This window comes from Panthera leo, chromosome A2, assembly GCF_018350215.1.
Source record: "Panthera leo isolate Ple1 chromosome A2, P.leo_Ple1_pat1.1, whole genome shotgun sequence".
Classification (NCBI taxonomy): domain Eukaryota; kingdom Metazoa; phylum Chordata; class Mammalia; order Carnivora; family Felidae; genus Panthera; species Panthera leo.
Genome location: NC_056680.1, coordinates 29,717,112 through 29,727,249, shown reverse-complemented (window position 1 = coordinate 29,727,249; position 10,138 = coordinate 29,717,112). Strand labels below are relative to the sequence as shown.

General features: G+C 56.7%; 1 protein-coding gene across 1 annotated transcript; it reads left to right on the top strand.

The window, feature by feature from the left end:
• The first annotated feature begins 6,070 nt into the window (after positions 1-6,070).
• On the top strand, positions 6,071-9,011 carry FEZF2 (FEZ family zinc finger 2). The gene is made up of 4 exons (XM_042927529.1): positions 6,071-6,931; positions 7,284-7,418; positions 7,610-7,742; positions 8,664-9,011. The coding sequence occupies exons 1-4, from the start codon at positions 6,071-6,073 to the stop codon at positions 8,921-8,923; spliced, it is 1,389 nt and encodes a 462-aa protein (XP_042783463.1). The 3' UTR covers positions 8,924-9,011.
• The last annotated feature ends 1,127 nt before the right edge of the window (positions 9,012-10,138 follow it).

Here is a 10,138-nt window from a genome sequence, read left to right as displayed (position 1 = left end):
AGGCTGGGAGGATTCTGGAAATCATGGTAGGTTTGCACCACCGCCCCATTCTCCCCTTGGCTGCAAAGCCGGCCGCCCTTGGCTTTATCAGCGCCTCTCGTGTTCAAGGGTGAATACGAGGCTGTGGGTGCACCGAGGCTTGCAAACCGGTCCCTGAATGCAACGGGTGCTGCAAAACCGCCGCCGGTGCGGTGGGAAGGGCGCTCGGCCACCCCGGCTGTGGGCGCCGCAGCCTCCCCGAGGACGCCGGCAGATGCAGACGGCTCTGGCCCATCTGTGTCTGGAGGCCCGGGCCCCAGACTGTGCTCGAGCGCTGCGTGCGGGTATCCGGAACCCGGGAGCTCCCCGGGCGCGCCCGGCCTCGCCTGGCCCGGGTCTCTGGGGCTCTTTGTCTCCCGGCCGCACTAATCCTGCAAACCGCGCGCACCGAAGGCGGAGGCCCCTGAGCCTTGGACAAGCCAGCTACTGGCAAGCCAGTCCGAATGTTTTCAATAAAATGCTTCCTGGAGGGGAGGGGGTGGGGGGAGGAGGATCGCAGAAAATTTTCTCTTCTGAAGTTCATCTATTTTCAGCGGTTAAACGTGGCACCATGTTAATCAGATCCTAAATATCCCCTTAGAAAGAAGCAAAGACGGGAGGGAGAGTCCTTACACCCTTAAGTTTGGTTTGGGGTTTTTGTATTGTTTTCCAAACAAGTTATGGAGGAGCGGAGGAGCGAAGGAGCCCGGAAAAAACCTCAAATCTGCCGGGTGGGTGTTTCCCCAAACCCGGCAGCCTCGAGCTCGCCGTCCGCCCCCAAGCTGCTCAGCTCCCTGGGGAGATGGCAGGACGAGGTATTAAGTACTTCAACCTAACCGGAGAGAAAATAGTAATAATATTGAAAATCATAGTGCCTCTCGTCACCTAGAAGCGACAGAGACGAGCCACCTGAGCTGCAACACCTTATTTGTAGTAGAAACGTTTGCCTTTCCCCTCGGCGAAGCCAGAGGTGGTGCAAAGTGTGAGCTTTTGCTCCAGAAAGGGATTTTCCTCTGAGGTTGTCTACACCCCAGGCAGGCGTCTGCTAAGTAATTTGTCCTAACGTGAAGGCGATTTCTGGCATTAAACAACAACAACAAAAAATTTTAAGCAAAAGTCATCATTACAGTGTTCGGGTTAGTGACCATAAAAAGGCCAGAGGGAGGGGGCTCCTCCAGCAGCGCCAGTCATATTTAATATGCTTCCCGCAAGAGAAGCCCTTGCAAAATCAATAGACAGCCGCCAGCTGTGCTTAAACCTGGGATTTCAATTAAAACCTTGCGCTCCAGTCCTTGGGGTTGAGCCTGGATCCCCAATCAGTGGTGTGCGAGTGGCTTGGCACGGGTGCGGCGCCCCACAGCCGCTGATCCCCGAGGTCGCGGCGTGGGTCAGGCCCAGCGGAGCCGAAGCAGCCCCCGGCCTTGGCACCCTGCTCTGCAGCGTGGGAAGAGCACAGGCCGCGGAGGGGCGTCGGGCTGGCAGTGTTTCCCCACCGCGGCCGAGGTGTGGAGGACCGAGCCAGGGCCAGATGGGTCGAGGCGAAAGCGGCTGGCTTTCGGCTGAGGCCCCGGAAGGAGACGGGGCGAGGGGCTGAGACCTCAGGGCAGAGGAAGGCCCCACGGTGGGTCCAGGCCTGGCAGGCCAAGAGCGATGGGCTGCAGTCTGCGCCGTCCAGTGAGGTTGGCCAGCACGGGCCTGGGCGCCCAGGGATAGGAGGAGGGCAGCCTCTCGATTGGGCCCCTGGCGTGTAGCACGCGCCCTGAGGCCTAGTGGGCCTCGCTTGGGCGCAGACCGCGTGCCTCCACATAAGGTGGCTTGCTTGGTCAAGCTGCTGACCCAAGGCCCCTGCACCCCCAAAGTGGAGCTTTTGTAGCAGTCTGGCCTGGGAGAGAGAGAGGATTTCTCATATATCCGTCACTACAGTCTCGGCCCACTTCTACCCTGGCTTTAAAGGACAAGACTTCTTTAGAGCGGGAAGCTTTGTAGAACTTTATTTTCCAGAGATGGCTTCACATCCCTCAAACATCTGCGCATCCCCGGAGCCTCCTGTTGTTGCCCTTCATGTGGAGTTATTTTGGATTCCCCCGCTCTCACTGAAAATGTGTAGGTAGAGAAAAGTTACCCCTAGTCTCCCAGAACTCCGCCACCAACTTCATAAAATTGTCAAATTTTAATTCCTATGGTCCTCCCTCTTTGTTTTAACATTTCAGCGTAAAAAAAAAAAAAAATTACTGAGGCACCTGGGTGGCTCAGTCGGTTGAGCGACGCACTTTGACTCACGTCATGATCTCAGTTCGTTCGGGAGTTCGAGCCCCGCGACGGGCTCTGTGCTGACAGCTCAGAGCCTGGAGCCTGCTTCGGGTTCTGTGTCTGACTCTCTCTCTACTCTTCCCCTGCTCACACTTTGTCTCTCTCTCAAAGATAAATAAACATTAAAATTTTTTTTAAAAAAAATTCCTGCAAATGAGAATGAATTTGAAGGGGGGGGGCAGCGATTGGAAATCTCAGCCCTCCCTCCACCAAGTGCCATGCTCCCCTAGTCCTCTTTTATTCTGCCTGAAATCATCTCGTTTACAGAAAATATTTGTTTGCACTATTAGTTGGTACTGGAGTTAATTACTCAATGTGTTAACGTGAAGTAATATGTATAAAAGTAGGATCAGTGTTTATTGTGTGGGTGAGCTGTTGAGCGGTGCTTGAATAAACTGCAATTAGGGTTAGATAGAGATTAATTAACATGTGAGTGGCAAGGTGTAAAATAGTCTCCAACCCTCCACTTCAATATAATCTGCAGGCGAGGGAAGGAGAAGTTTGTGAAGCTAATTAAATACTTTTCTAAAAGCCAGTGTATTCACCCAACATTTGGAAAGAGAGGCACATTAGGGGCAACTTGTTTTTACCCAAATGTTTTCTTTCCGTGGAGGTAACACTCCTTTGTGATGCCGGGGAGAGCGGGATGGCTTGTGCAGTTACAAAAAGAGCTAGGGATGGCAAGACAGGTTCACGGGAAGCCTTTGGAAGCCTTTCAGCCTGATGGAGCTTTCAAACCAGCAGATATTTCGCGCTGCCGAGATCAACAATTACCCAATTTGGAAAGGGGGTTGGGGTGCGGTGCCGGTGACTGAAGGAGACCCGCAGGAAAGTCGGTATAGAAATTCGGGTGTTGAGCCCCTCCGGGTGTATTGATACTGTTTCAATGTCGGGGTGAGTTGTCGGTTTGTTTCCTGTTGGGGGGGGGTGCGGGTTCATTTGTGTTGTTTGCACATTAACACAGGGATGGGGGTAGAGTGGGTCTGGAATACCACCTCTTTGAACATCTAAATTCAATGGGTTGTATATGGAAATATTTTTCAGACAAGCAAGCTTCTTTCTTCTAGCTTTGAAATCTGGAAGTTTGGGGAGAAGGGTTCTTTGGGGAAGAGACTTGCGCCTGCTGAATTTAGGGGGAAGTAGAAGCAGTTCTCCAGCCTTAGCAGGGTGAGAAAATCCACCCACTGATGTCACCCTCCAGGCCACTTTCCCTCAGACATCTCTTTGTTCCCTCCCCTTGCTTTCCAAGTACACTTTTCTGTTCCCTTACCTGCCAGGTCAATATCCGGTTTGAAATTGCACGTCAGAGGGGGAGTGGGTAGTAGAGAGAAGTTCTGAAGGGGAAAAGGAATGCTTTGCCTTCAGTTAAAACTAGACCTTTCCCCCTGTTCTTTCCCTGATGGCTTTCTGGGATGTTTTGCAGCTGAGAGGCCTCAGGCAAGATACTCAATTTCTCAAGACCTGTTCCTGAGTGAAAAAGGAAAAGGTTTGCTTTCAGTAGCATTTTCTTGGGCTCCACAAGCCCCTGTATCTTTGGAGATGAAATTCACTATCAAACCCTCAACCCTGTTTGCTCATATTATACCCACCGTAATCCTCTTAAACTGTGGTTGCGGCTACAAAGCTCGTGGTCTTGCAAAAGCCGGCTGGCAAGATATAATTGTCCCGCAAACAAAACCGTCCAAAAGTTTTTAAAAACCCCTGCACCCCCCCTCCTCCTTCCTAAACCTAATTCTCTCGCTCTCTCTCTTGCTAGCCGCCCACCCCCCCAAGAACCCTCAGCCTCGACCACTTTTGTTGTCGCCAAGAGCACCCGGCCTGTTGAAAGTGCTGGAGCGTCTTTGAGCAGTTTGTTGTGATACGCAGGTAGAATGGTCTGCAAACAGATGAATTCAGCCCCTCCAAACCGAGCGTGGAGCGCGCTGCTTTTGTGCGCCAGGCACAAAACGCTGAATTCCTCCGAACTTACTTGGGGCCTGTCTAGAAAAGGGCCTTTTCTTCCCTCTGCTTGTACCTCTGGCCACACTAAGTCCCTGCCCGCCCCCCTTCAAGCCCCCTCCCTCTCTCCTCTGATAATCCTTCTCTTTATTTTAGAAAAACACAAAACCCGGTTCCACGCGGTGCTTTAGTGGCTAAAAGTGAAAGAGCTGCCTTGGCAGAATTCAGCTCTATGAATCACTTCGGAAAATTGGTTCGACTGAATGGCCTTAGGAGGAAAAACGTTTTAATAGGATCCAGGGGAGGTTCTGCTGTTTCAATCTGCTCCTTAAACAGGTGGAGATTGGACCTTCTCAATTATACAAACAGTAAGTACCCATCAGCAGGGAGAGCTGCCCTCCGAATCCTCCCCGCACGCAGCCCGAAACCAGCAGCAGAGCCGGGCTTTGCCTCAGAAACCCGATCACAAATCAGCGATTCTGATCGATTAGGTTCTCAAGCAGTCCTCTAGCTTGCTGTGCAGTCTCCCCCAGCCGCAGGCGAGGAGTTCGGCCAGAGAGGGGGAGGCGCGCCCACCGGGCGCCGAGGCCCCCGGGGTCTGGGCGCGCGGCCTTGCTCTTCCGGACGCTTCAGGGTCGTCCTTGGGCGGCGGGAGCTCTTTCCCGACCTCCGACGCCAGCCAAGGCGAGCTCGTTGTTTTTGCATAAATTAATATTTCCCCATTAACAAGTTCCCCCCTCCAAACGCGGCGCCCGCGTCCATGCGCCACATCCTAATGAGGTAATTATCATTTGCGCGTGTTCGGGGCTGGCGCCGGCTCCGTGGGTAAATGGCAGTTTATTAGCACCATGCCCAGCTCGGCTGCAGAGGGCTAAGGGATAGTTCAGCGACTAGACGGACACCCAGGGGCCCTTTGGGGCGGCGCGTGCGGGACCCTCTGCCCTCCCCGCGTCCCTCAAACCTATAGGCCCCCAAAGTTGTGAATCACGCACAGAACTCTGCCTGGGTTTGGGCTCCCCCCACCTTCTTTCCACCGGCAAAACCATCACGATTCCTCCCCCTCCCCCTCCCGTCTCTTCCCTCCTTCCCGATTCGCGAACCGCTCGCACTTTCCCGAGGGGAGCGCGGGCGCCAGTTGCCTCCTTTTAAAGTTTGAGGGGCGGTGGCGGCGGCGGCCGGCAGGCGCGGGGGAACACAGGGGCCGCTACGGGAGCCGCGCCGCCGCCCATGTCATTCCACTTCAAGTGACTTCATGTGATGTCAGCTGAATGTAAAAGACAGTGATCTCACGCGGAGGGGAAGATGTTTGCCATCAAAATGTGACAGAGGAGACACGCTGCATGGCTCGGAACGCATCTCCTTGGCGGTGGGGGAAAGAGGTAAATGCGAGGTGGCTCTCCTGGTCCTCTAACTTTGCCCCTTCACCGTCCAGCTCCCCGCACGCGTGGCGGAGGCCAGGGTCCAGGGAACGGCTCAGGGGGGGTTAATTTGAGGCTCTTTTCTTTCTTTCTTTTTTTCTCTCTCTCCTTTTCCTTTGTAAACCCTCCCCCGTCTTCCCCCTTTCAAAGTCTCAGGGCAGGGGCTGGTGGGTTCCTTTGCGCGCCGGGTTAATGGGAGGTAATTTGGTCCCCTTGGGTGCACTTTGTTCTGCCCCTGTTCATTTGAATGCAAATGGGTGACCTGGACCCGACAAGGTGCTTATTAAATTGCGGTTTCCCTCCCTGCCTTTTCCGGAATGCAGACTTAGAGGAGAGAGGCTGCGCCCTGGCCCAGTCCCGCACGGCAAAGCTCGGCTCGCCGCGCCATGGCCAGTTCGGCTTCCCTGGAGACCATGGTGCCCCCGGCCTGCCCGCGCGCTGGAGCGTCGCCGGCCACTTCCAAGACGCTGGCCTTCTCCATCGAGCGCATCATGGCCAAGACGTCGGAGCCCCGTGCGCCCTTTGAGCCCCGGCCGGGGACGCTGGAGGCAGACGGCGGCCAGGGCAAGAAATTGCTCAACCTTTGCTCGCCGCTGCCCTGTATGATCCCCCTCCAGCCCCTAGGCTACGAGGTGCCGTCCAAGACGCTGCTCAGTTACTCCGAGCTCTGGAAAAGCAGCCTCCGGGCGGGCGGCGGTGGAGGAGGAGGAGGAGGAGGAGGAGGCGGCGGCGGCGGCGGCGGGGGGGCCCCGGTGTGCGGCGCCAGCGGCTTGTGCAAAACCAACTGTGGCGTGTGCTGCAAGGCCGATCTGGGCCTGGCGCCGTCTGCGCTGCCGGCGGGCAGGGTCATCAAACCGCAGGTCATCAACCAGGCGGTGGGGCTGCCGGCCAGCGGCTCGCTCTACTATTTCAACTACCTGGACTCTGCCGCGTACCCGCCGTCTGAGCTCCTCGGAGGCCACCTCTTCCCGTCCGGCCTCCTCAACGCACAGGCCCCCGCCGCCCTGGCCGCGCACCCCAAACTCTTTTTGCTGGAGAACGCCAAGTTGGCCGGCCTGGCCGCGGACAAGTTCCCCCATCCGGCCCCCTATGCCCATAAAGAGCGCTTGCCCGCGCCGCTGGAGCAAGTGCTGAAGGAGAACTCGGCCCTGACCGCCGAACGCGGCGGCGTCAAGGGCCACGGCAAGCTGCCCGGGGGCTCTGCGGACGGCAAGCCCAAAAACTTCACCTGCGAGGTGTGCGGCAAGGTGAGGCCCCGGGTCCGCGGGGGCTGGGAGGGATGAGCAGAACAGCAGCTTGGCTGAGGCAGCCCGGACCGCCCCTTTCCCAAGTTTAGGAGCTCCCCGGTAGCTATCTACTTCTCACATTGGGGGACCCAGCTGGGCCTCAGTTTCCCATTCTGTAAAATGGGGATGTCGTTGTCCGCGGCCACACGAGACGCGTGAGCAGTGGGTTGGGAAGCGCTTGGCAAAATGAACAGGGCTCTGGTTGGTTTCTGAAGGGAGTGTTGGTTGGGGGATGTAAGGCGCTGGCCTCCCCAGTCTGATTCTAGACCCTCGCGGACGGACACACCACAAGGCCCCTCGTGTCCTCCCATAGGTGTTTAATGCTCACTATAACCTCACCCGCCACATGCCGGTCCACACCGGAGCCAGACCGTTCGTGTGCAAAGTCTGCGGCAAAGGCTTCCGCCAGGCCAGCACGCTCTGCAGACACAAAATTATCCACACCCAGGTACGTGGCCCCCGGGTCGAGCTCGCCCCCCCCCCCCCGCAACACCCCGTGCCTGAGCGACGGTGTTGGGGAGAGGATGGCAAGGGCTCCCCTTACCCCTCCCGGGGAGCCCATGCCCCTTCAAGGTGCCCCCGAGGTGGCCTCCCCTAGCCGGGGCCTTGGCCTCATTGTGCGCGCGCCCCTTTTCGCAGGAAAAGCCGCATAAATGCAACCAGTGCGGCAAAGCCTTCAACCGCAGTTCCACGCTCAACACGCACATCCGCATCCACGCGGGCTACAAGCCCTTCGTCTGCGAGTTTTGCGGCAAAGGCTTTCACCAAAAAGGTAATGTGCGGGGCGAGGCCCTCTCCTCACCTCACCTCCGGACTCGGCGGGTCACTGCTAGCGGGAAGGCAAAGAAGGATCCAGAGAGAGGGAGCGTGAGAGCTGCAAGCGCGGGCAGAGCATTTCTTTGGAATCGGGTTGTGCCCGGTTTGGGTGGAAGCTCTCCGGGCCGGGTTAGTAGACCTCGCTGGATTCAGGCTGGTTGCACGGGGAGACTCCGAATTTGGGAGGTGGGATGGAAGGAAGGGACAGAGGGAAAGGAAGTAGGAGAAAGAAAGGCTATTGCTCAATAGAAAAAGCTTGTCTTTGTAGCCGGGACACCCCTTTCAAATGAAAAAAAAAAAAAAAAAAATCGAGGCAAACTCCACCTCCTGGGAATAACAAGACCGGGGGAAACCATTACTGTCCCCAGCACCTCCAGGCCCGGCGCCCCGCTTGGGTTTTTCAAGGCACTTTTGGATCTCCGGGTGGTATCTTGGGGGGGGGGGGGGCAGAGAGAGTAACTTTTAAAATGAGAAGAAAAACAGAAAATGAGGGACGAAGCCCGGGTTCGTGCGAATTTCTTCCAGCGAGGCAGCAGCCAGGAGAAGGACCCGATGCGTCTCTGGGCTGTGTAAAAGTTTCCCGGCCAGCCGAGCACAGCGGGAGGGACGCTGCGCGGGCCTGTGCACCGGGCGGGGCAGGGGCGCGGGGAGGCTACGCGGGACTCGGCCCTCCATCCTGTCGTGAGAGCCTCCGGCTTGACGCAGACGAAGTTTGACAACTTCTTCACTCGGAGAGGTCGCGCCCGCCTAGCCAAGCGTCGCCTTCTTTGCGCGGGCACCTGAGCCAACCCCGGGACGCCCGGCACCCCCCCCCCCCCCCCCCAGTTCCAATACATTCCCTCCCCCCCTCCTTTTTTTTGTTTTTGGTCTCCCGTAGGGAACTACAAGAATCACAAGCTGACCCACAGCGGCGAGAAGCAGTACAAATGCACCATCTGCAACAAGGCCTTCCACCAGGTCTACAACCTGACCTTCCACATGCACACCCACAACGACAAGAAGCCTTTCACGTGCGCCACTTGCGGCAAAGGGTTTTGCAGAAACTTTGACTTAAAGAAACACGTGCGCAAACTCCACGATAGCGTGGGGCCTGCCGCCCCCTCCACAAAGGACCTGACTCGGACAGTGCAGAGCTGAGAGCTACTGCCTCGCCCTCCCTTCCGGCCCCATCCAGCCCCCAAACAGATCACACGTATAAACTTATTTCTAAAATTAAAAGAAAAGAAAAACTATAGCAGAGAGGCTAAAATCTATTTATCGAAACCAGCATATTTTTTGGAAAGCTAAACGTTTCCTCGATGACTGGCAGCAAACGCGTGGCTCCCACCTTTGTGTATTCGGGAAACTTATTTAAACCCAGTGCGCTGAAACGTATTTCCCTCCAGGCCTCCGCTTCTCCTCCGGCCGTGGGTTTTCACCCCAGCCTGTCACGTGAACGCCCCGGAAGAGCGCGGCGCCCCCAGCCATCTTTATACAGCCATGTAAATCCTCCTGTACAAGCGAACTCGGAATATATACATATCTAACTCAATAAACAGAATCACTAGTGCGCGTTTTCTTTCCCCCCCTCTCCCCTCGCCGATAGGTCAGCTCAGCAACCCCAAAGAATGAGAAGGGAATAGGCGTTTATAGCATTTCTCTGCCCAAATGCTACTTCCTTTGGGGTGCTGGGACCAGGGTGAGGCCAAACCGGTGTTCCTGCGGCGCTTGCTTGTGAAGACCCTCCCTCCCCCCCCCCCCCCCCCCCCCCCCCCCCCTCCCCCCGGGATCCAGGGAGCAAAGGTCTACGTCGGCCTACACGTGGTGCCAAGTTTTTATTTGGTGACTCTTCCGACGCTTGGGATTCTGGGTGTTGCCTTATTTGGGTGAGAAAATTAAAAAAAAAAAAAAAAAAAAAAAGGAGGGTTTAAAAGTCGCTGGGTGTTGGGGAGCTGGTTTGGGTGCATCTTTCAGCAAATTGCCTTGCCGCGCAAGGGTAAACGGCCAGGGCAATGCCCCTGTGGGGAGCTTCTGAGCATGTCTCCTTTTCTGGGCGACCTGACGGGCGGGGGCTGGGGGGGTGGACTCTTCCTCCCAGTTTTTCCTGGAGACGAGAGCTGGAGGCCAAGGGTCCCCAGCCCAGCCGGAGCTCTGGGGCTCCGGGGCTCCCTGGCCGGTGCTGCTGATCTGGGTGCTGCCTCCGGGTGCTGTGCGCCCTGCCGCGGGAGGGCGCACCCGGACTCTCGGAGCTCGCAGCCGCCGCCTCCCGCGCCCCGATTACCGCGCAGTTAGCCCATTTTCTGAATAGCTATCTCCGCCGCCGAGCACGCTGATGAAATGATCTCACGCTTGCTTCCTAAGTAATGACCCAAA

Excerpts from the sequence above, each read along its gene's own strand:
- FEZF2 (XM_042927529.1), top strand. The coding sequence starts at position 6,071 with ATGGCCAGTTCGGCTTCCCTGGAGACCATGGTGCCCCCGGCCTGCCCG. Across the intron at positions 7,419-7,609 it reads ACAAAATTATCCACACCCAG|GAAAAGCCGCATAAATGCAA; the intron begins GTACGTGGCCCC and ends CCCTTTTCGCAG. Across the intron at positions 7,743-8,663 it reads CAAAGGCTTTCACCAAAAAG|GGAACTACAAGAATCACAAG; the intron begins GTAATGTGCGGG and ends GGTCTCCCGTAG.